General features: G+C 42.5%; 1 protein-coding gene across 1 annotated transcript in view; it reads right to left on the bottom strand.

Moving 5' to 3' along the window:
• Positions 1–25,832, bottom strand: part of BNIP2 (BCL2 interacting protein 2) — a 97,522-nt gene extending 71,690 nt beyond the window's left edge. Inside the window, exons 1-2 of the mRNA XM_003121469.4 lie at positions 25,730–25,832; positions 1,964–2,124 (exon numbers count right to left, since the gene is read on the bottom strand). Of these exons, the coding sequence (XP_003121517.2) occupies positions 1,964–2,124; positions 25,730–25,832 (264 nt within the window). The remainder of the gene's footprint in view (positions 1–1,963; positions 2,125–25,729) is intronic.

The raw sequence follows: 26,227 nt of genomic DNA, 5'->3' as shown, positions 1-26,227 counted from the left end.
ATAAAACAAACACCTACTCTCACTCAACTAAGAAAATGAGAAATTATTTTTCATCCCCAAGAAAGCTCTAAGTCATACTGTGTGAGGACCCCCATCTGATAAATGAAGCAACAGGTCAGGGAGATGAGGCAAATCCCATGTTGTGCCCAAAGGTTGAAGTCATTGGTGAAGGGTTGCGTATGGAGGTTCCCAGGCTAGGGGTTGAATCAGAGCTGTCGCTGCTGGCCTACACCACAGCCACAGTCACTTAGGATCTGAGCCTTCTCTGTGATCTACACTACAGCTCATGGCAACACAGGATCCTTAACCCACTGAGCGAGGCCAGGGATCAAACCTGTGTCCTCATGGATACTAGTCAGTCTCATTTCCACTGAGCTACAGCAGGAACCCCTCTTTAAGCATATCTGTTCCAACATAAGCATGTAACCACTCTGAGGTTAACATTCTTCTAGTACTTCTCTTTCCCTTGTCCCCCTTCATACTTTCTAAGAGTTTCTAAGGAAGATCAACTCTGAGGGCCTCTTGTAGGCACATGACTCAGTCTCAGTGATTCTTGGTCTGGGGATGAGAAGATCCAATCCCTTGAAGAAGTCTTCTCATTTCTCCAATGAATAGCCCAGAGTCCTGTTTCTGCTGGGCTTCATTTATCTTTGCCAAGAAAATTCTCTTGCAGACACGTTGTCTTTGAGCAACTCTATCATATTCCCTGTTTTTCCTGGGCTCTAATACTGAAACCACCCTCTCTCATCATCTTTCAGGAAACTTCTGAGGATTCATTATATTTCTTGGGATGTCTAAAGGCAGATTTCTAGATTTTAAAGACTTAGTGGGATGGTGGCAAATTCATTGAGTGCATGTAACACTGGATTGAGATTCTAGCTGCACATGGGCTCTGTGGGAAAAGGGAATTTGATCCCTGATGTGTGATAGACTTGGGAGAGAGTGGCTGCGCTCGTGATATATACTACTTAGTGACCTCTTAATGCTGCTTCCAATCCTTTTTTGGACTAAACATAGGGCATAAATAACCCAATGTAATAGCCAGTGGTTCTTTAAGTCTTTCTTTGTTTTGTTTTGTTTTTTTGTTTTTTAGGGCCACACCCATGGCATATGGAGGTTCCCAGGCTAGGGGTTGAATCGGAGCTGCAGCTGCCGGCCTATGCCAGAGCCACAGCAACTCGGGATCCGAGCCATGTCTGTGACCTACACCACAGCTCACCGAAATGCTGGATCTTTCACCCACTGAGCGAGGCCAGGGATCAAACCCACAACCTCATGGTTCCTAGGTGGATTTGTTTATGCTGCGCCATGACGGGAACTCCGGTTCTTTAATTCTTTATCTGATACCTGTGTCCCTTTGACCACTGCAGGGTAGCACATGGTATGTTCAGTTCTCTGGAGAACTCCTTCAAGCAAACTCCATTCTTTCAAGTTCAGTCTTAGGCAATCTCTCAGATTATTCCTGAGGTCTCTCTCTGCAGGTGGACTTCATACAGAGGAGGCTGTGGGAGTGGGGCGGAGAGAATATCTACTTTCATATGATCTACACCAGATGTTAACAGAGGAAAAATGTCCCATCACTGTCAATGGAATGAATATTCTATCAAAATGGGCTCTTTCATTCTCCAGGATTGAGATTAACTTTACCTGCTGAATGTGGTAAAATTTATTTCGGTGGCCTATGACCACCATCTATCAGCATCCGACCCCTATCTATAAAAAACAATAAGCATGATCTTAAGGCACTCTTAGGGGCTGTCTAAGAGATGTATATTTGCTGACATACAACCTGACTGAAGCCAAACACCATTACCCCTGTGACTGATTGGAGGGCGGCCGTAACTGAACAGTTTTATTTCCCTCCAGCAGCTGAGCTCCCTGACCAGGCGAGCTGAGCTGACACGGCATTTCAAGTCCTGTTATCAGCTCAATGGTTCTCTTGTAAAAAAAAAAAAAAAAGTACCTCTTCATTTAGCCTCTCCATCTTGATCATTGCTGATGGGCTATCAATAATTTCAAGATGGTTGAGCAGTTGGCTGAAGGTTAAATAAATTCCGCCGGCTGTTTGCATGATTGTACCCGAGTGGAAGGATTCCAATTTGAAGCGGTTTTCTTGCAATGTTTCTGGAGTTAAAAAAGTTAGGAAATTCCGTATAGAAGGCCCCAGTGCACTTGGAATGGAAACACAGTCAGGAGCCACAAGGTCGCAGATACGAATAAAAATGGGTTTTTCTTGGAGTTCCCATCGTGGTGCAGCGGAAATGAATCCGACCAGGAACCATGAGGTTGTGGGTTTGATCCCTGACCTCACTCAGTGGGTTAAGTATCTGGCACTGCCATGAGCAGTGCGTAGGTCACAGAATCGCCTTGGATGGGGCATTGCTGTGGCTCTGGCGTAGGCTGGCAGCAACAGCTCCAATTAGACCCCTAGCCTGGGAACCTCCATATGCTGTGGGTGTGGCCCTAAAAAGACAAAAGACAAAAAAAAAAGGGGGAGGGTGTCTCTATTTCAGATTTTCCTCAGTGTAATTTAGAACCAAGAGAACCCATGAAATTAATTGTTAGCAGGAAAATTCTCAGTACTCTAAAGCGCTTTTGTTTTTTGGATGTTGGCTTTTTTTTTTTTTTCCCCTTTTTACAGCTGCACCTGTGGCACATGTGGAAATTCCTGGGCTAAGGGCTGAGTTAGAGCTGCAGCTGCAGGACTATGCCACAGCCACAGTAACACAGGATCAGAGCCAACTGAGCAAGGCCAGGGATTGAACCCGAATCCTCATGGACACTATGTCAGGTTCTTAAAATGCTGAGCCACAGTGGGAAATCTGGCATTTTTTTTTTTTCTTATAAAAGGAACCAAATTATATTTTCACAAGTTTGGTCAATAGCAGTAAGGAAGAAGATATATCACGAACTGTAGTTATACTATACAATGTTTTCAGCGGCTAAACAGTAAATTTTTAAAATATTTTATTAACATTCAGGACATGATTTTTTTAAAAGTAAAACTTGGAGTTCTTGTTGAGGCTCAGTGGGTTAAGAACCCACTGACAATACTGTCTGTGAGGATACAGGTTTGATCCCTGTCTTCCCTCAGTGGGTAAAGGATCTGGTGTTGCCACAGGCTGTGGTATAGGTTGCAGACGCGGCTCAGATCCCACATTGCTGTGGCTGTGGAGTAGGCTGGCAGCTGCAGCTCCAATAAGACCCCTAGCCTGGGAACTTCCATATGCCACAAGTATGGTCGTTTAAAAAAAAAAAAAAAAAGTAAAACTTGGCTCTGCTCCCATCCTCATATTGTGAAAATAATACACATTAATGATGGTTCATGAAGAAGTACAGTAAAGCAAAAAGAAACTAAAAATCACCATTGTAGTTAACCGTTCTCAAAATTTTATCGTATAACTTTCTACATTTTTCCATATATGTAATTATAATTTATTCTTTTACTAAAATGTGATTTTACTGACTATAAAATGTCAGTTTACTATTTTATATATATGGTAAAAAAATAAAGCATGTAGACATTAAGGACATGGCTTTAGCTTCTGGAAATTAGTTAAGCCGTTTATTTAGTGAGAGTTGATGCTGTCAGAACCTCACAATAGATTTCCCCTGGAAGCTGTCAATTTCTGAGGTCATTTCCATATACCCCATCTCCTGACCTGTAATTTCCTAGTCTCTGACAATAAAAGGGCATTGGGTTTACCTGGGTTGTAATTAGCTGATTTTAGATAAGCTGATGGAAATTTCCAAAGAATTTTTAAGTTACAATATGTGGGACATTGCTTTACAAATAATATAGCCCTTAACTTCCGTAGGTTAAAAAGCACTTTTATGGACGTCTCCTGTGATTCTCACACCCTGTGGGGTCTCCAGGATGATGACATCGCTGTTTTATACTTCACTGAGCTCTGTACTGCCCCTTCTACTTGTTTTTATAGAAATGTGAGCCACACTCTTTCCATTTCTTTGGAAATTCTGGCATGATATCAACAACTATGATCCAACTTGGCCCTTCCACACTTTGCTCAGCTCTGTTCAGGAACTTATGTTTCCCTTATATTGGCTGTCATTGCCATCGTGGAGAATGAAGATTAAGTTATCTAGAGAAAATGAAGATGACACACAGCAACATCTTGGTTCCTATCGCTTTGCTCTGATTTGTAATTAACTTACTGTGTTCTTGCTGAGTGACAAGAGATGATAATAAAGTGGAAATGAACATGAATTTCAGTGATTTAGAATGCTGCTGCTCAAAGTGTACTCTGCAGGCCAACAGTATTGGCATCATTTGGGAGCTTGTAAGAAATACAACAATCTCAGGAACCATCCAGAACTACTGATTCAGAATCTGCATTTTAACAAGCGTCCTTGATGATTTGCATGCGTAGTAAAGTTTGAGAGGTGCCTGTTTGGAAGAACGGATTTCACGGGGAAGTTAAAATGCTGAAGCTCAGTCATTTGAGTGATGTAACCTGACATTTAAGTGATGTAATCTGAGCATTTCAGTGATGTAATCTGACACAAAGACACTGAAGTTATTTCGGTTTCTTTTAAAACCATCATCTCAAAGTATGGTACTAGCTTTTAAATTGCAAAATGTAGCTATGTTCTGTTCCCTTAGTTTGATCACCGATGTCTCTCAAGAGTAGGTTTAGGGAGCACCCTGAATGGATTTAGAAAGATGAAACAGATGACTTTTCAAAGTCTCTTCAAGCTCAATAAGTAATAGAAAAGCATTAACAGAAGTTCCTGTCATGGTGCAGTGGAAACGAATCTGACTAGGAACCATGGGGTTGCGGGTTTGATCCCTGGCCTCGCTCAGTGGGTTAAGGATCTGGCATTGCTGTGGCTGTGGCATAGACCGGTGGCTACAGCTCCAATTGGACCCCTAGCCTGGGAACCTCCATATGCCACGGGTGCAGCCCTAAAAAGACCAAAAAAAAAAAAAAAATTTAACAAAACACTACTAGAAGCCAGGCACTGTTCTAAGTGTTTTATTTGAGGTAATGCACTTCATCTGCATTACAACCCATTAAGGACAGGTACTAGTACTGTCTTCATATTATATATGAGAAAACTGAGACTTAGAAGGACGGAGTAATTTGCCACAAACTATTCAGAAAGCAAGTAGTAGAGCTGGGATTTGAGTTCAGGCTAACTAGCTCCAAAACACATCCGTTTAATCACTCTACAGATGACTATAAAAAACACAACACTTTCACATTTTTTTTTTGTCTTTTTTTTTGTCTTTCGTCTTTTGTTGTTGTTGTTGTTGCTATCTCTTGGGCCGCTCCCGCGGCATATGGAGGTTCCCAGGCTAGGGGTTGAATCGGAGCTGTAGCCACCGGTCTACGCCAGAGCCACAGCAACGCGGGATCCGAGCCGCGTCTGCAACCTACACCACAGCTCACGGCAACGCCGGATCGTTAACCCACTGAGCAAGGGCAGGGACCGAACCCGCAAGCTCATGGTTCCTAGTCGGATTCGTTAACCACTGCGCCACGACGGGAACTCCACTTTCATATTTTTATATGTGATTTTGAAAAAAACTAATTTGAAATTATATAGTATAAAAATATAAATTGAATGTCTTCTCATGTATAACATTTTCAACAAGGCACATAATCTCAAATAAAAAAAAAAAAAACCTCAAGTATCTCCTTTTGAAGCAGGCTGGTTGTGTGATTTGTAATCTGTGTTTATGCTATTGCCACATGGTGGCGTCCACTCCAACTGAGAAACAAATAGCAGCTATCCTTTGTTAGCACTATGGAAAATCAGCCTTGCATTATCCTATGCCTTTGGGAATAACCCTCAAGCACATCGTAACCCCTAAATCTTTGACGGACTTACTGTAGGCCCGGTTCAGACTGTCTGGGTTAATTGCAAATGAAAAATTTCAGCTCTGTATATGATTTTCACATAAGTTGTCACATTAATTTCAAAGTTTCCCTTTCAAAAAGACAGTGAATTTGGAAAGAGAGGGCTGGAAAACATGGCAACTCAGAGTAACTCAGTGATTTTTGTTTCTACCACTATATCTTAACCAAACTTTGCCCGTGCAGTATACACATAAAAAGCTTGGATTATGTGGTGTCCCCTTTTGGGGGAATGATGTAAATTGTTTCCAATTAGACAGTAGACTATCTATCCAACTACTTTTTGTTGTTTTTATGAAATTCATATTGTTTATCTTATTAATATCTGTCCCATTATAAAATGCTTTATATACATTTTATTAAAAGTTAAAGATAATTTTTTTTCTTTTACAGCCACACCTGAGGCATATGGAAGTTCCCAGGCTAGGGATCAAATTGGAGCTGCAGCTGCCGACCAACACCACAGGCACAGCAGCACCAGATCCAAGCTGCATCTTCAACCTATGCTGCAGCTTGCAGCAATGCCAGATCCTTAACCCACTGAGTGAGGCTGGGGATCAAACCCACATTCTCACGGACACTATGTTGAGTTCTTAACCTGCTCAGCCACAATGAGAACTCCATGTTAAAGAGAATTTGAACTAATTTGCTTAATATAATTTTGTTTCATATAAATATATACTTATATTTTAACACATTCTTTAAGATATTGGAAAATACAGTAGAGGTTTGGATATTACTAATACAGGAAACCAGCAGACCCCTGGTGAATGTTTCTCTGCTTGATAAGTCTATAACTATGAAGGCAAGTGTCCTACTTCCTAGAGCATGAGATTAACCAGAGAGACTCATCCAAAGTACAGTTTCATCAAGAAATAAAATCCAGACAGCCTTCCTATTGCTAAGGTGATCATAAGAACACTGGAGTCATAATTTACTGAACTGATAATCCTTTTACTCTAAGTTCAAGGCACAAGTGAATTCCCCATAAGAAAACAAGTTATCTCGTATCATTTGAAAACTGTCAGTTTATTCACAGGCCAGTCATTAATATATGTACCAATATACTAGAAATATAGACCTAATAAAACTGGAGGTTATAGTAAGTCATTAATTAGACTGGCGGCTTTGGCAAACTGTCTCAATCAATTTTACAGACTCATGTCAAAAGTGTTCTATGGGAGTTGGAAGCGCTTCTTTCAAAAGATAGCTCACACAATTAAAAAAAAATTATTAATCAAAAACTACGTATAAATATAAAAATATGTACATTTAAATTTCTTCACTGAAGGCCCATGACATGCCTTGGTGACACCATTTCACTCACTGTAAGTGGAAGGTGAAGGCCCACTAAAGAGAATAAATGAACAGGGAGTGCTTCTTGTTTGTCTTCCTGACCTCTAGAAAGTGTGTCAAGGGAAACAGATGATGAAAAAGACTGCCTAGTTATTGAGAGATGAGAGAGCAGGGGGAGGTTAGTTCAGTGCCAGCCTTTCCTGAGCACTTACCATGAGCAGCATACTGGGTCCACTGCCCAACACAGGAAACTTAGCAAAATGGTTTTGAGCCCAGACACTGGGGCCAGGCTGCTTTGGGTTTTATCCTGCCTCTCATTTGCTGTGTGACCTAGGACAAATTACTTAACCTCTCTGAGCCCCAGTTCCTCATCTAAAATAGACTATTAGTACCTCCTAATAGAGGGTTGTTATAAGGATTAAATGAGATGATATGCACAAAAATTTAGGTCAGTATTTGATACAATCTACTTAAATGTATTTTTACAGAGCTTATTCTTCTCCAACTCCCATAAGGCTTTCAATGAAGTCTACCTCCTGACTCTACCTATGTAAAGTTATCTTTTCAAACTACCAGGGAGCTTTAGTCAACCTCACTGCCTCCTGGATCACATTCGAACTTCCTGGCAAAGTAGAGACCTTATCCAACAACCCTTCTCTCTATACCTCCAGTTCCTGAATCTTACCTCCAGTCAGGTCTGATATTCCAGATACACCAAACTATTTGCTCTTCCTCAAATTTGTCAAATTCCATGCTTCCAAACTTTACTTATGTCTCCATCAAATTGCCTTTCCTTCTTGTCTAGCTAGTGAACCCTATAAGGCCTAGCCCAAGAGTTTCTTCCTGTAAAAAGCCTTCCCTGACTCCTTGTCTTTGCCTGTCCCTCCTCCCTTGGCATCACCTCCCAACAGGAATCCTTCATTGCCACACCCATCCTCCCACTGAAGCTGTTAGATGTTATTACATCAGGTGCCTCCCTCGAGTAAATATCTCTCAAGGTCACTGGTTTCCCCAAACACCTGGCAAATAAATCAGATGTTGTATGAAGGTTGTTGATAATTTCTTACTTTGTGGTTTTTGCCTCAATGCAGCCCTACATTCCATCTTTGACTATTTCCATTCTGGATTTTTGATCTTCTGGAGAACCTTAGGTTTTCTAGCTCAGTCTCTACATGGGATCGCCTGCATCTTCCCAAGCACCCACTGCTGGAGCCAACCCACAAAACTCCTTCTTGATAACCGGGGAGGTTGCTGCATTTGTGATGGATTCCAGCCCCATTTCTCCTGGCTCAGGCACTAATGTGCAGTGTGCAAGACAACTGTACTTCATGCCCCTGCAACCACTTCTCATCTGAAAAAGGCTCTCTGCCTATTACAGACTTTTTCCCTGGAAACAGAAAGGAATTAGCACAAATTACTGCGGTTTTTTGCTTTTTGGTTTTGGTTTTGGGCCATGTCTGCAGCATGTGGATGTTCCTGGGCCAGGGATGCAACCTGTGCCACAGAAGTGATCACAGCCACAATGGTGACAATGCCACATCCTTAACCCACTGCACCACGAAAGAACCCCATAAATTACTGTATTTTGGATTTAAATATTATATTTAAGAGATGTTGGAGTTCCCACTGTGGCTCAGTGGAAATAAGCCCAACTAGTATCCATGAGGACGTGGGTTCAATCCCTGGCCTTTCTCAGTGGGTTAAGGATGCTGCATTGCTGTGGCTGTGGCATAGGCTGGCAGCTGCAGCTCTGGTTCAACCCCTAGCCTGGGAACTTCCATATGCCGCAGATAAGGCCCTAAAAAAAAAAAAAAGAAAGAAAGAAAGAAAAAAAATGTGTTTAAATGGAGGATATAAGAGTTATTTCAGACCCCAGTATCAGTCACTACCTCTAATTCCTTCCCTCTGTTTTGGGCAAATGTCGTAGAAATTCCTCTTTTTCCACACTCAGTGCTGAGGTTAGTGGAATCATAATGAGCTTCCCTTTCATTATACATTATACAGCCATACGTGTTTTGGTATCAACATCAATATTTTTTCAAGTTTTAAAGATTTTTCCAAGGCGTAAGTTGCTACACAAGTGCCCTGCTGTGAATAGAATCTAAATTCTTGGAGTTCCTGTTGTGCTGCAGCGGAAACGAATCCGACTAGGAATCATGAGGTTGTGGGTTCCATCCCTGGCCTCGCTCAGTGGGTTAAGGATCCGGTGTTGCCGTGAGCTGTGGTGTAGGTTGCAGACGCAGCTCGGATCCCGCATTGCTGTGGCTGTGGCGTGGACCAGCAGCTGTAGCTCTGATTTGACCTTACCCTGCGAACGTCCATATGCCATGGGAACAGCCCTAAAAAGACAAAAGACAACAACAACAAAAAGAATGCAAATTCTCAAGAGAGATTTTTTTCCGTTCCATATTTTTACTTCTCTGGCTTTCACTGAACATGATCCTGGCACAGTGGGGTTGTAGGAAAGTAAAGTACACTCAGGATGAGAAGGGCATTCTTTTTCTTTTGAATCTCTGTAACATTTTGAATCTAACCAACTATCTCCATTCAGCAGAGACCCTGAGTCACAAAAAAATATTAGAAGTAATGTTTTAGACATGGAGACAGAAACTAAGGAAGTACCATGGGTAATTAATGTTTTAAGCTCGCCAATGAGAACTACTTCTCTGGAAAGTAAATAAATGAGAGGCTGGCCCATTTTGATAATTTGTAAAACGCCTCTCTCACTTCTTATCATTAGGAAGAAGGTAGAGGACCACCAGCATCATTATGAACAATAACACCATTATGAAAGGGGAGAGAAACCTAAGGTATCTCAGGGATTGTTAAAAGGAACGCATGAAGATGGTCGTTACATATTTTTAGTAAAAGGGGTCTGAGAGCCAATCCATGTAGCCTGTTCCCAGAAATTGGGTCCATAGACTGTCCTACGTGAAAGTAATGAGGCCAGTACTCAGTGTCCCCAGTTCTGTATGACTTTTTGTCTTAGGGTACATCCAACATGAACCTTATCAGATATTTGTATTTGTTTATTTTTTGTGGTTTTTGTTTTTATTTTTTTGGCCACACCCATGACACGTGGAACTTCCCAGGCCAGGGATGGAACCTTCACTACAGCAGCAACCCAAGCTGCTGCAGCTACAATGCCATATTCTTAACCCACTGCATCACAGGAAACTCCCAACTGTGTCTGTTTTATTTATTTGTTTACTTACTTATTTAAGAGCTGCTCCTGTGGCATATGGAAGTTCCTGGGCTAGGGGTTGAATCAGAGCTGTAGGTGCCGGCCTATGCCACAACTACAGCCACAGCACTGTGGGATCTAAGCTGTGTCTGTGACCTACACCACAGTTCTTGGCACTGCCAGATCTTAACCCACTGATCAAGACCAGGGATCAAACCCGTGTCCTCATGGGTACAAGTACAGTTTGTTACTACTGAGCCACAATGGGAATTCTCATATCATCCTTGTAATGGCTGCATAGAATATGATTTTATGATTTCGCCATAATTCATTTAGCTGATGAGTTTTTGTTTATTTGCAGAAAGGAAGAGAAACAACAAATTGCTTCCTGCTAGAATAAGTTATGATGAAAAGAACACTACCCCAAATTATGAAGATTTCTTAATTACAGTAAAATTATAGGTTTATTTGCAACTTCATCTAGTATGGGGTTTATTTAAATCATTTAAATACAGACAAAGCTTGAGAAATGTAGAGCATTTCATGCTGTACTATGGAATCCGTGAGGGTTATTTGCACATTTTCCACTGACCCATGTTCAAGTGAGCATTTTACATTTGAGACCGGTGCTGTTGATATATCGCTGGTTCCACGCCTGGATGTTTTACTTCTCTTGTTATGTTAAAAGGGAGGCAAGCATGCTGTTTGATAACATGGCATAATTAGATTGTTATACCAAATAATAGCCACATCTACACTAGTGTTTCAGCCTGGAATATAAAGCAGTACATACTGTGGAAGAGAGGAAGGCTAGAGATGGTCAAATACAAAGTCTTCATTTTATAAATGAGGAAATGGAACTCAGGGAGCTGACTTCTAGAACAGTGCTCTTTTTACTACTAAGTGTTTTTATGAAGTTTTAAAAATAGCCAGTTTTCCTTTCGAGTGAAATCTTTTTTTTTTTTTTTTTTTGGCTTTTTAAGGCCATGCCTGTGGAATATGGAAGATCCTAGGCTAGGGGTCAAATCAGAGCCACAGTCGCTGGCCTACACCACAGCAACACAGGATCCCCAACCCACTGAATGAGGCCAGAGACCTACCCCGCATCCTTGTGGATCTTAGTCGGGTTTGTTAACCTCTGAGCCACGAAGAGAACTCTTTTTTTTTTTTTTTTTTTTTTTTATTTTCCCACTGTACAGCAAGGGGGTCAGGTTATCCTTACATGTGGGAACTCTTTTTTTGAGTGAATTCTTACTGTCCAGTCTGTAACATGGACAAAGGAGGAAGCAGGGTGGAGCTATAGTGACCACTTGGTCTTTCCTTTCTTTCCTTTTTTTTTGTCTTTTTGCTTTTTCTAGGGCCATTCCTGCGGTATATGGAGTTTCCCAGGCTAGGGGTCAAATCAGAGCTACAGCTGCTGGCCACAGCCACAGCCAAGCCAGATCTGAGCCACGTCTGTGAACTACACCACAGCTCACGGCAACACCAGAACCTTAACCCACTGAGCAAGGCCAGGGATCGAACCCACAGCCTCATGGATGATATCAGCTTTATTACTGCTGGGCCACAACAGAATGGACATACTTGGCCTTTTCTTGTCCCCAGATGGGGCCTCTGATTTCAAGACCACTAGCACCATACCCTGATGGTTGTCTAGGTCTTGAACCCTAACTTGGGTTCACTTCGTGTGTCCCCTTTGTGCTCTCCTTCCCTCCCCTTTGCTAGGTTAAGAAGAGATTTCTATCTGAAAGGCACTGGGTTGGGATTTTTCTCTCTTGCCCATCACCCATCTCCAGCTAGAAGGGGAAGACCAATATTTGGAATTACATGCATAAAAAAAAAAAAAGCATTTGTTTCATGAAGACTTGGTCTTAAAGGTCAGCAAAAAAAGACACTGCCCTTTGATATTCTTTCAACTTCAGAGCAGTGTTCCGGTGATGAACATTATGTTATTCATGGTCACATATATTCAAGGAAACCTTCATTTTTGCTATTCAGTGGCACTTTGCCACAGGAGTGCTCACAAAAAATTTACTGTAATTTTGGGGCATTTTTATTCCAACATTTTATGAAAGGTGAACCATTCTATTACCTAATTCAGTGGCATAAATAAGAATTATTAAAAGCCATCTAGAGTATTACTTTATGGATATTTCTCACCTGCACATTTTATAATATACTATGTTTATCTTGGAATGATAATACCTTGCAGCACAAAAAGAAAATTGAAAACCAGATCTTCTCTAAGAGAAAAGCAAGATCATTATGTAAACAGCAGCCGGGTCTCATCCAGAATATGTCACATAAATATCACACCATCAAACAAGAAATGTAAATTATCGTACATACAAGGTAATTGAAAATTGTATTATACATTAGTGGAGTTGCCCATTTATCTAATCACAATCAGTTCCCATAAAATCTCATTTAGGAAAGTTGAGTGCACCTCAGGGGAGGCGGCTATGGGAATTTCAATCACGGAAATCTAAGTCTGGACTGAGATCTCATCCCACTCTGCACATCAGTTTTTGTTGCTCCTCAGGCATAACTTTCAAATATCTGAACTGACCAGCCCAGCCTCTGAACTGGGGAGAAGACGAAATGAGCCAGTACTCATGACCTTGTTTCAAAATCCTGGTTCAAAGACAATGTTCACAGCACTGTCTAAATGTTTTCTGAGCTTTCTCAGCCCACACCTCTCTGTGGTCACTTACACTTAGTCGTTCCAATTTTTTTTTAATTCAAGAAATATATACCTAGCACCTTCTGTGTCTAGGCATTGCACTGTGAGCTGAGGAAACAAAGGGGTTGAAGCGTCCTCCCTGCCTTCAAGGTGCTGCCCATTTAGTGCGGTTAATAGACATCATCAAACAATCACAACAACACATGTCGAATTTCAAGCTATGATGGATGTGAAGAAGGAAAGACAGACGGTGTCATGAGATTGTAGAAAAGATCTGCTTCTGCGGGGAGCATTTACCCGGGAGCGGGTGCAGGTGGGGAAATAACAAATACCAGCTAGCAGGGACAGCACAGGTAAAGACTTGGAGGGGAGAGGCAGCTTGGAGCGGAAGAAATACTGAGTTGAGGCTGGTATAGCTGGAGCCCAGTGAGTGAGGGAGACAGACTGTCAAAGGAGGCTGGGAAGCTGATGATATGGGGAGGGCTACGTACAGCCTATCAAGCCACAGAGGCCAGAGCTAAGGATTGTATAGTAAAGACAATTGGAAACCACTGGAAAAAAAGTTAGGGGGTGGGGGTGGGGGTGGCTGGTGGTACGAAAATGAGATCAGTAGAATCTGATTTGCACTTAAAATGATTTCTCAGGCCACAGAGGGAGGGAAGAGAAGGCGGACCCGTTTGGAGGTGACTGCAACACAGGGGAAAGAGGGGGAACTCAGGAAAGGATTGACAATGAAGGAGACAGATGGGAATGGACTTGGGAGTTAAAAGCAACAGGGCTAGGGCTGGGTTGGAGGTTGGGGCCAGTGGGGTGGGGAGGTACCAGAGATGCCTCCAAGTGTGTGGCATGAGCGTCTGGATGCATGGCACTGCCGATCCCCAGGCAGAACAGGAAGGAGGAGCAGCAGTCTTCCTGCGCCATCACATTTGCCTCCTTTGCTGCACTTACTGCTGTAAATAAATGATAGTTGTGGACCATAGCTCTTCCCCATAATGATGACAAATGAAGGGACTGAAGCTACTTCCCAGCAGTCTCCGAGAGAACACCGTGCATTCCCCTCCTGGATTTATCAATATAAAATGCGTTAATGGATATTAATATTAGGTCACAGTAAGTATGAATTCCGTTGTATTTGAATCTATCACCAAGTGCCAGGAGTGCTCCACTATCATGCTCTCAGATCTTCAGTGGAGAAAACCTAAAGGCGTTAAAAAATGTCCTCTATGCCATGTCTTGATTATGCATTCTGATGAGAGAGAGTGTATATTTGAACCATCGTGAACAATAATAATCATAATACATTTTAATTTATGGACAATCCATGCCTGAAGGCCTCTCGGCATTTAAACAGAAAACAACTAAGAGAGTAACATATAATCAAACAAGGCAATATGCCCAAATAAATAAATCCCAGAGTGGGTCCATAAATAAATGCCTAGACTCAGGACTCAACATTAAAGAAATGCTATATACAAAGCTGGCAAAGATATAAAACAAAAGTCGTAATTATTTTTCTTACCTGGAAGTATTCTGCAGTCATCAGGCTGAGTACCAGGACAGAGCTTGGATCCTTGGCTATTTTACAACATAAGCATTCTGTGTAGCCAACACCTATCAGGACAAAGGTTGCCTATTGTGTTCTGCTAGCCTCACTGAGAGATGCATTGCTGTACCAATTCCCAGCATGATTTGCAGCCAGGATATATAGGCCTGAGAACGAGGCTCCACAAATCAGATGCACCAGTAGGAGACTTCGATTCACCTGAGTTATGTGAGAAAACACCTGTGTATATAGAATTCCTATTTTTGCAGGTGTGGTGGGTGGCACAGCTGCCTAGCTTTTGGCGTAGCAGAGGCAAGGCGGGGATTTACCTAAGTGCTTTCAGGGGTAAAACCCTGGTGCAGAAGCGGCTGCAGGGGCAGAGAGATGGTGTCCTCTGCTGGTCAGTGAGGCCGCAGCAGTGATGGCCACGTCTCAACTGGCCTCATGCCTTAGGTTATTTAGGCCTTGTTCTGGGGAACTTAGCCTCCTCCTAACCCTCCAGCCCTTTCACCAACTCTTTCGATTTCTCTGTATCCTTCTCTGCCCCTCTCTGATGAACACCTGTATTAAATTCACCTAGCTTCGAAAACTGGGTAAATTTTGCTACATTTGCTTTCTCCTTCTCTCTTTTCTTTCTTTCTTCTTTCTTTCTTTCTTCTTTTTTTGTCCGCAGCATATGGAGGTTCCCAAGCTAGGGGTCTAATTGGAGCTATAGCCGCCGGCCTACACCACAGCCACAGCAACTCCAGATCTGAGCTGAGTCTGCGACCTGCACCACAGCTCACTACAACACCGGATCCTTAACCCACTGAGCGAGGCCAGGGATCAAACCTGCAACCTCATGGTTCCTGGTCAGATTCGTTAACCACCGAGCCACGACGGGAACTCCTCTATTTTCTCATCTTTTGCTCTATCACTTGAAAGTTGTTCACTTGCAAGTCATTGACTTCCTAACATTTTACTCTTAAATATAAGTATAATCTCCTACAAAACCATAAATAAGACTTATCAAACTTTAGGAAATTAATATTAACTATCTAGAATAGCCTATATTTAAATTCCTCCAGTTTGAGAATAGCTTTTATAACTATTTTTTTCCCCAAATAGGATCCAGTCTACTTTCAATATTGTAATTGGTGGTTATAATTATACCCTTAGTTTCTTTTGGTCTAGGATACTTCTAACTTTAAAAAATTTACTCATGGCATTGACTTTTTGAGGGGTAAAATGGCTGTCTCATAGGTTTTCCTACATTGCTGATTAGTCTAATAGTTTCCTATTTGTGATATTTTCTTTATTCCTCTTATATTCTCTGTATATCTGAGGGCTAGAGTCCTCATTAGATTCAAGTCTACATTTTTTGGCAAGCATACTTCACAGGTGGTACCACATACTGAAAAAGCCTTCATACTATTGTTGATACTAGATCTGATCCCTTGGTGAGTATGATCACTGCCAGATTACTTCACTGTAAATACATGTTTTTTTCATTTGCAAGTAATCTTCTAGTTAAGTCATTTGTACTTTATCTACTATGAACTGCCTGTTCTTCAAAAACTTTTACCTTAGGATTTTAGGATCCACTGGTAATTTTTGCCTGGCAATATCCTTTTAATAAACCCCTGTTTTTATTTACCAGCCAACATTAGTCTCTGTTGCTTGTAAGTAAGAGCTCTGACTTAGTAAGCCACCTCCTATTAACAAGAAACAGCATGGAATCAGGAGACTAGAGAGCTTGGACTGCCTCATTAATGGCCTATGTCACTTTGAGCAATTGCTTGGTCATGTGTGTGATGCTGAAGGAACCAATCCCCAAGCATTGTCCTGATTTTGGCCATGACTTTTCACATTTATGTCCTTCTTTGTCTTGGCTTCGTTTTCATATCCAGAAAGTGGTGAAACAATGGGAAAGGGGAAGGGAAAGAAGACAGGTAAGGGCTGGGAAGTTCCACTATGCCCCGAACAGGCTGGCCCAGACAAGCCTAGGAAATCTGACCCCATCAGTTCTCAGGTACTAGCTGGTTCATGGATACCAAGAAAAATGCAGTACCGTCTTCATTTTGAGGAACACACAGCTTGATGGACTGTAATGTCAGCTGGTAGTTTTTGTTGCCTACCTCCATGTGGATTTCCCACATTCAGCTCAACCTGTCTCTCTTCTCGGACACTCTGTGCTCCAAAAGGGAAATGAAGCACTGACACTCGGTGGACACATTTAACATTATGGAGTGGATGGTGAATAAATACCAACTCATACCTAAACAGAACCACCTATCGACTTATATGTTCTTCACCCCTTTTTGACCTCCCAAGGCAATGCTTTTATGAGGTGACACAGCATATGTTGCAAAAGGCCTCGAGACACCAAGGGGTCAACTCAGTTGCCCAAGTTTCTAGTTAGTCAATGGCAGATGTAGAAGCAAGTTTCCAGTGACTGGATCGTTTCTCTTCAACTTAACTAAGTTCTGGGGAAAACGTTCATCTAAAATGGGCTTGAAGAAGCAGACACCAGGCACAGCCTATTTAGACCTTAAGATCTCCACTCAGACCACTGTTCCCATGAAGCCTTTCTTTCACTGTGGCCACCTGCTCAGCTTTGAGCCATCACCCCACTGCTGGACCAATAAACAGCAGAGCACCTGGACCTCACCAGCGGGGTGGAGGTAACCCCGGAGGTCCTGTGCCTGATTACCAATTCCCGTAGATGCCTTCAGTTTTTAGTGTAATTGATGTGTCATGGGCTTCATCCTGTGATTTGTTAGGACCTCGTTGATTAACATGGGGGCTGACCGAGCCCAGTGTTTCTCTGCTGTTCTCTCTGGCAGGAATGTTTGTTCAGCAAACAAGAGAGAAGGGGGGAGGGATGAAAACATGGAGACGCTGCTTCCCCTTGTGTCTCTCTTCCCCACTGGGCATCACTGAAGCAGTCAGGGACGGATTAGTCTGATGAGGGCTTGATGACATGGGTGCCATCAAAATTGGCTCCTAAAGTTTCCTAGGGAAACAGATAGTGGCTTCCTTCAGTTTTATAAGTAATTGGAAGCTTACAAGAAATTATGAAAAGTTGCTGGTCTAGATGACTTGACTGACTCTCTTAGGAAAAAAAAACGAAATAAAATAGAGTGTAGCCAGTGGGTTGTAGGTCTGTAGTGACAGGGAAGGGGGAGGAATAAACCTGCGATGAGGAAAGGTTTGGATCTTGATCTGTGTGGTGGTTATGTAAGTATATTAACGTGTGTGTGTGTGTGTGTGTGTGTGAGAGAGAGAGAGAGAGAGAGACAATTCAGTGAGATGTTCACATAGGATTTACACACTTTACCCTGTGTATGCTATAATCTTATTAAATTTCTTCTTAAAATATAGCATTTTGTAATGGAAATAACACTGTATTCAGAGCCATCTCCTCATTGTTCACATCTTGGCTGTCTTCACTCCTTTTGGGAGGCCTTCATAACCACAGCTAGAGTAGCCTGCCCTCCCCTTTACACTCTATCCAATTACCTGGTTAATTTTCTTCATTGCACTTACCACCATCCAAATATAGCTTATTTATTAATGTACTCATGGGCTATCTCTCACCACTGGGATATAAATCCCATAATGGCAGTGCTTTTGATTGTCTTGTTTCCTATGGAATCCCTTGCAGGAACTATTTATTGATTGACTAGACAGAGGCAGAGAGACTTAAGCTGGTATTAGGACTCTGTTCCAAGATTAGTGCTATCAAAGCAAGGACAGGAGATCAACTGATGATCATGGTAAAGACAGGACTGTGGCCAAAGCTGAGTTAGAGTTCACCAGGCCAAAGTCCAATATACAAAACAGAAAACAAAGTTATGGTCAACAGTAGGCATGAGTGGTCATGGGGCAGCAACAGGGCAATTCAGATGTGCTGGGCCAACAGTGCAACCTCCAGCCAATACATGATTACATAGGCAGATCAGTTTAGGGGTTTGAACCTGCTTCCTGAGGTTAGAATAGACCAGAGGTTCTCAACCAGGGACATTTCGCTTTCCAGTGGACACATGGCAATGTCTGCAGACATTTTATTTCTCTCTCTCTCTCCCTCTGGTGTGTGTGTGTGTGTGTGTGTGTGTGTGTGTGTGTGTGTGTGTGTGTGTGTCTTCTTAGGGTCTTTTTAGGGTCGCATCCATGACATATGGAGGTTCCCATGCTAGGGGTCTAATCTGAGCTGTAGCCACAGCAACTCGAGATCCAAGCCGAGTCTGCAACCTACACCACAGCTCATGGCAACACCAGATCTTTAACCCATTGAGTGAGGCCAGGGGTCGAACCTGTGTCCTCATGGATGCTAGTCAGATTCCTTTCCACTGAACCACAACAGGAACTCGTGCAGATATTTTCGATTGTCACAGCTAAGGGGAGGAGATCTACCATCATCAAGTGTGTAGAGGCCAGAGATGTTACAAAACATCCTACACTGCACAGGACAGCCTCCCCACCTACCAACAAAGATTTATCCAGTCCAAAATATCAATAGTGTCAGACTGAAAGACTCTGAATAGAGCAGAGGGCAGACTCTATCCAAAGTGGGGGGAAATTGGGATCTCTGCTTTGAAAATGTACAAATACTGTGCGTTTCTACACAGGAGGCAAAGGCCACAGATTTTTCTAGTGGGGAAAAAAAAATTCTATCTACAAGCATCCCATCCATACTCTATTCTAGAAAATATTCTATTCTATGGGCATCCCTTTCACCACAAGCACAGGCTGACCAGTGCCTAACCATACTTTACAGCAGCATTCTGGAATGTAAAGCCTTAAACTAGTTTGAGTTTTCCTCACTGGATGAGCTCCTAGCTCCTGGCAGCTCTGCCTGACAACCCATCATTCTTGGGCTCCAGGCCAATTTCTTTAATGAATCTCTCTAATTTAATTCATATTTTCCCACCTCTCTATTAAGTACCACCCAGGCTCATCGAGCCTAATATTTGAACCAAACACATTTAATGACTGTCCCTTCATTAAACATTACAAGCTCTTTAAGGCCTTGGCAGACGAGTGCCCCCTTTGATAACCTAGCATCCCGGCAAAGTCAACAGCCAGTGCCAAGTTCATCCCTCTGCTTCCCGTCGTCTTTCTGCTGGGGCTGGAGCTTCGTGGGCGAGTCTGGCTTTATCACTGGGGAAGCATAAGTTTTCCAGGCCAATGGATTCAGCACTCTGGCTATATCTCATGCCTTGACACTAGATGTCAGCGAAGGGTAATTGTTGTCTCAATTTAGAGGCCAGCTCAGGTAGCTGCTGGCACCCTTGGTTCATGTTTTATAGCGAAGGTGAAGTATGGCTCCGTTCCCACTGCACACATATATTACAATAAAAGGGGATATCGGCGCCTAGTGTTTTTAAAGGCTAGTCATAAAAGATGAATAACGAGGCAGTTTAAAGCTAAAAGACAGCTGCCAAGCTCAATGGCCATGATGGATGCTGAACACCCAGTGGGGAGAAAACCCATTCCTCCGAGACCACCATCCAAAAAATTAATTACTACAATTCAGCATCTTTAAATGTGCCACTTAATATACTGCTACCATAATTAAATTTCCAGCCCTGTGACCTTGAGACCATTTCCTGAGATAATAAATGAGACCAAGGTTTAATCGATGCGGATGCAAGTAGAAACTGTCCAAGGGTGCAAGGAGGCTCCGTGCTGCAAGTCAAGGTTGGGGGTGGAGTGGGGCTCTGCCAGTGTCAGGCTCGTCCTTCTGGGGTGCTTGTAGGGGTGTCTCCCTCAGTTTCTATGTTTGCCAACTAGAAGGGCCCTGTGAGGTGGAAACAGTGCAGGCCTGGGAGCCAGAAGGCTAGCATTCCGGGCAGAGCTGTGTTGCTGAAATTCTGTATGACCTTCATTGAGTAACCTTCCCCTGGTCACTGAAGGCTGTTCCTGTTGAAAGAAGGGCTAGACAACTTGCTCCCCACTTTTCTTTCTAAGCCCTAGTGTTTTCTAATTCTTTCTGTTAAATTGTTTGGAGAAACATGTCAGCACCCCTCCCCCCATCATCTGTTCTTTAGAAACTGCAATTAAGTTTCTTCGTCAAATACCAGGGGGTGATGGTTGCTGATGGAGGTTGAATGGGATTTGCTAGTATCTCTCCCTGTAGAATGTCACTGTCTTAACAGCCAGGTTCCTTGGAAGGCTATGGATGGCGCTTGTCCAGCTAATCTAACTAGCTCTTTGCCAAGTGAGGGGTTACTTCTTAAGGGGAAGAGCACCGAAGGTGAAGGGTCTTGGTGAAGGGTCTTTGTAAAGACTCTGATGAAATGAAAGCCAAAGACAGGGTGTTTGAGTGTTCCACATGCAGTCAGAGATCTGTGAGTGGAAGGAAGGGTGGGTGACCCCCACCCTGTGCTTTGGGCCTGAATGTGCACACATTCAGTTTCTATCATTCAATTATGTTTTATTTTTTATTAAAGTATAGTTGATTTACAATGTCGTGCCAATTTCTGATGGACAGCAAAGTGACTCAGTCATACATATATATACATTCCTTTTTTAATATTATTCTCCATCATGGTCTATCCCAGGAAATTGGATCTAGTTCCCTGTGCTCCCTACCAACAATAGTAGGTCCTTGTTGTTTATCCATTCTAAATGTAATAGTTTGCATCTACCAACCCCAAACTCCCAGGCCATCCCACTCCTTCCCCCTCCCCTTGGCAATCACAAGTCTGTTCTCTACATCTGTGAGTCTGTTTTTGTCCCGTAGATAGGTTCATTTGTGCCAAATTTTAGATTCCTCATATAAGTGATATCATATGGTATGTGTCTTTTTCTTTCTGAGTTAATTCATTTAGCATGAAAACTTCTAGTTACATCCAAGTTGCTGAAAATGGTATCACTTCATTTTTTTTGGCTGAGTAGTATTCCATTTTATATATGTACCACATCTTCTTTATCCATTCCTCTGTTGATGGACATTTAGGTTGTTTCCATGTCTTGGCTATTGTAAATAGTGTTGCAATGAATATAGGGTGAAGGCACCTTTTTCAATTGTCATTTTGTCTGGATATATGCCTGGGAATGAGACTGCTGGATCATATGGTAGTTCTATATTGAGTTTGCTGAGGAACTTCCGTATTGTTTCCAATAGTGGTTGTACCACACATTCAGTTTCAATGATAAACTATTGAATGCCAACTAGGCACTGGGAACTGTGCTAGAGGGTGGTCCTTGCCCTCAATTTGCTCAAGGCATTTTAGGGAAATGGGAAGGAATCATTTCATTGCAGGCACATTGTATAATACAGATGTGTATAAGGTATTGCTGATCTGGGTGGCACCTCATTAGCTTTGCCTCTTGTTAGTTCCCCATTTCCAGGAGACTTTTTAATACCTATCTGTTGATTGGTCTGCAGCAGAACCCCTCCCCAATAAAAACACGGAAAGTACAAGTCTTAATTCAGCATCACCTAGGAAGGGTTTATTTATGTTAAGCTTTTCCTCCCTAAGTCAATACTGAATAAACTGCTCAACCTATTCACCTACCTATCCACACACATGGCCTATTGTCTAAGGCAGTGGGTCTCAACTGGGGGTGACTTTGGTGGCAATGTCCAAAGACACTTGACCATCATTGCTGGTGTGGGTGTAACTACTGGCCTCTGGCCAGAGGTGTTGCCAGCTACCCCATAAGCGTAAGACAGTGCTCCTCACTTCCCTTCCGAAATTATGGTCTAGGGTAGTAAATATAACATCAACTCAACCAGCTGAAGTGTAATAAAAACAATCCCACATCTTGTAACTTTGGTCTTAGTGTATCAAAATAACTCGTTTCACTGACTTTGTTTTTCTTTTCTGGCCACCCATGGCATATGGAGTTTCTGGACCAGGGATCCAATCTGAGCTGCAGTTGTGACCTATTCTACAGCTGCAGCAATACCAGATCAGATCCTTAACTCACTGTGCCAGGCCAGTGCTCCAGAGATACTGCCAATCCCATTGCACCCCAGAGGGAACTCCCCATTGACTTTTTAAAAATTAGTGAATTATGGGCGTTCCCATCATGGCTCAGCAGAAACGAATCTGACTAGCATCCATGAGGATGCAGGTTTGATCTGTGGCCTCACTCAGTGGGTTAAGGATCTGGCACTGCCATGAACTGTGGTGTAGGTTGAAGAAACGGCTTGGATCTGGCATGGCTGTGACTGTGGTGTAGGCCGGCAGCTATAGCTCCGATTCAACCCCTAGCCTGGAAACCTCCATATGCCATGGGTACGGCCCCCAAAAGACTAATAAATAAATAAATAAATAAATAACATAACATAACATAACATAACATAACATAACATAACATAAGTGAATTACTTCGATGGTGAAGTACACACTGGTGAAAGTACAGCATAAAGTGCTATGAGGTGGTTGAAGCAGGCATTGGGCAATATAGTCAAGCAGTCATGGGTGAGGGGATCATGCTAACAGCTTTCTCGGGAAAGAAAATTGATCCAAGGACTGAGCCCTGGAGCACTCTTCCATCAGGAAGATAGGAAGAACCAGCAGAGAAATCCGAGAAGTCATCAGAAGACTAGGGGAACCAAGAGAGGGGTGTCTCAGAAAGTAAGTGAAGCAAGTGTTTTCGGGAGGAGGGAGTGATCCATGTCACTGAGAGGCCAACCAAAGTGGCAATGTGGGATCTTGGTGCTGAGATCATTAAGGACCTGGACAAGAGCTTTTTCAGTGAAGTAGGGGAGAAAGAAATGATTGGAGGGAGTTCAGTAGAGAATGAAAAGAAAGAAAACAGGCAAAGTGTAGACTCTCTTACAAGGAATTTTACTATAAAGAAGAATGGAGAAATTGGACCATAGCTAGAAGGAGGAAGAAGAAAATATGAGTAATGCAGGAGTGAAAAGGCACACTTTGCTTGAAGAACATTTGTGATTGAGTGAGAAAGGATGGGGCCTAGTGCACAAAGATAGGTTGGCCTGAAATGGAAGCATGGACAATTTGTCTACAGTATGCTAGTTCTTTACTGCTGTATAACAAATTGCCCCCAAATTTAGTGGTTTAAAAAACAAACAAACAAGAAAACACACATTAATTATCACACACAACTTCCATCAGTCAGGAATTTAACAGCATCTAAGTGAAATGGTTCTGGCTCAAGGTCTCCCATGAGGTTGTAGTGAAGATGTTGGTCAAGGCTGCAATCATCTGAAGGCTTGCCCATCTTCCAGGATGGCTGCTCACAGGACTGTCAAGTTCATGTTGGCTGTTGGCAGGAAGCCTCAGTTCCTCACTAGAAGGACCTCTCCATAGGGCTGCTTGAGCATCCTCACAGCATGGCAGGTCCCCCCAGAACAAGTGGTCAAGGCAGAACCCGCAATGATTTTATAGTTTATTCTTACACATCACACACCCTCAGTGTCCCCACATTCTATTTGTTAGAAAGGAGTCGTTAAGTCCTACTCAAGAGGAGAACATTCTAGGTTCCCCTTTTTGAAAATTCCTTTAATGTCAAATAATCTGTGGATGTATTTTTAAACCACCATCATGTTAACAGGAAGGAAGTCAGCAGATGTGGGCACAGAGGTCGTCAGGCTGGTTGATGTGGTAATGGGAGGGGAGTTGGTGGTTTTTTGTTTTGTTTTGTTTTTCTTTTCTTTTTTTTTCTGAGTACTTCTATGTTTTTACTGAAATAGGAAGCAAGATCATAAGACAAGAGTGGGCATGAAAAAGAGGTCCTAGAAGTTTGAGAGAGCTAGAATATAGGAAACAGTTGATGAGAAGAACAGGAGAATGAATGGAGTGACAGCATTTCCAGATGAACTAAGGGCTCCCTTGAGGGGAGAAGTCTGAACCTCACTGGCCAATCAGCAGTTTGGGTATCTTTCTCCACAGGGTTCACCTGAGAGTGTAGAGTATGAGAAAAGAAATCCCGATGGCCATGAAGTGATACATGGTTTTTTTCTCTACGTCTTTTTTTTTAATCTTTAAAAAAATTAATGGAAATATAATTGATTTACAATGTTATATTTAGTGTGTATGTTTTATTACCAATCCCCTAATTTATCCCTCTCTCTCCTTTCCCCTTGGTAACCATAAATTTTTTTCCTATATCTGTGGGTCTCTCTGTTTTGTAAATAAGTTCACTTGTATCATTTTTTTAGATTCCACGTATAAGCAATATTACATGATATTTGTGCTTCTCTGCCTGGCTTATTTCACTTAGTATGATCATCTCTAGGTCCATCCATGTTGCTGCAAATGGCATTATTCCATCGTGGATATCTATATCTATCTATCTATATCAATATCTATATCTCACATCTTTTTATTCATTCATCTGTCTTTGGACACTTAGGTTGCTTTTTCTTTTTCTTTTTCTTCTTTTGATGGCCTTACCCATGGCATATGGAAGTTCCTGGGCTAGGGGTCGAATTGGAGCTGTGGTCTACAACACAGTCACAGCAACACAAGATCCAAGCCACATCTGCAACCTACCTTGCAGCCCATGGCAACACTCGCTCCTTAACCCACTGTCAGAGGCCAGGGATTGACCTTCATCCTCACAGAGACAACGCTGTGTTCTTAACCTGTTGAACCACAGTAGAGAACTCTCAGTTGTTTTGTCTTTAAGTCTTAAACACAGATTTATTTACTCTTTTTTTTTTTCAGTCTTTTGTCTTTTTGCCTTTTCTAGGGCCACTCCTGTGGCATATGGAGGTTCCCAGGCTAGGGGTTGAATCGGAGCTGTAGCCGCCAGCCTACGCCAGAGCCACAGCAACGCCAGATCGGAGCCACATCTGCAACCTACACCACGACTCACAGCAACGCCAGATCCTTAACCCACTGAGCAAGGCCAGGGATTGAACCTGCAACCTCATGGTTCCTTGTTGGATTTGCTTCCACTGTGCCATGATGGGAACTCCTATTTACTTTTTTTTTAAGGAACATTTTTGTATTCACATAGGAATGGTGCAAACGGTGCTTCATGTTTCTCTATAGTTTATTTCATTCAGTAAAGAATGGAGGATTTCCCTTTCCTGTTCATATAATATGAACAAAAGTATGTAGGTATAACTCAGAGCCTCACTGTGCCCAGAGCTGGTCAGGCACCACAGGAAGCACTGCTTTCAGTGTGGACTCGGCTAAAAGATAAAGTCTTAAGAGAGTTTAAGTTTGTACCTGATAAATTGGAAAGTGTTGAGAGGAAAGTGGCCAGCATGGCAAGGTACCATCTCCTCATGGGGAAAAGGCAGAAAGCACTGAAATGCCTCTGAAGAGACATGGTCACCGTCTTCAAGCATCAGAACGTGAGGGTTAGCTATGGTTCAGTTTCTCAAGGATGTACAACTCAGGACGTGTCCTCAGAAGTTATCATGCATCCTGGGACAGGGTGCTCGCAATAGGATGATGGACAGAAGGTATTGATTTTGATACATATCAAAAATTGCTTTTCTGAAAGTATGAGGCCTCTCCACCAAGCTGGATGCAAATCAGCTCCCTCCCTAACAGGATAGACTGTGGAGTAGGGGGATGGGATTAAGCCCAACTGAGGGCATGTTGGCTAAACCAGACTCAATTGGAGAACATTAAAATAACATGATTCAGCTGCCTTTGGAGTTCTTGCTGTGGCACAATGGGATCAGCAGTATTCCTGGAGTGCTGCGATGCAGGTTCGAT

The sequence above is a fragment of the Sus scrofa genome, chromosome 1 (genome assembly GCF_000003025.6).
Source record: "Sus scrofa isolate TJ Tabasco breed Duroc chromosome 1, Sscrofa11.1, whole genome shotgun sequence".
NCBI classification, from domain to species: domain Eukaryota; kingdom Metazoa; phylum Chordata; class Mammalia; order Artiodactyla; family Suidae; genus Sus; species Sus scrofa.
The sequence above is the reverse complement of the archived record's forward strand: the minus strand, read 5'-3'. Positions and strand labels throughout refer to the sequence as shown.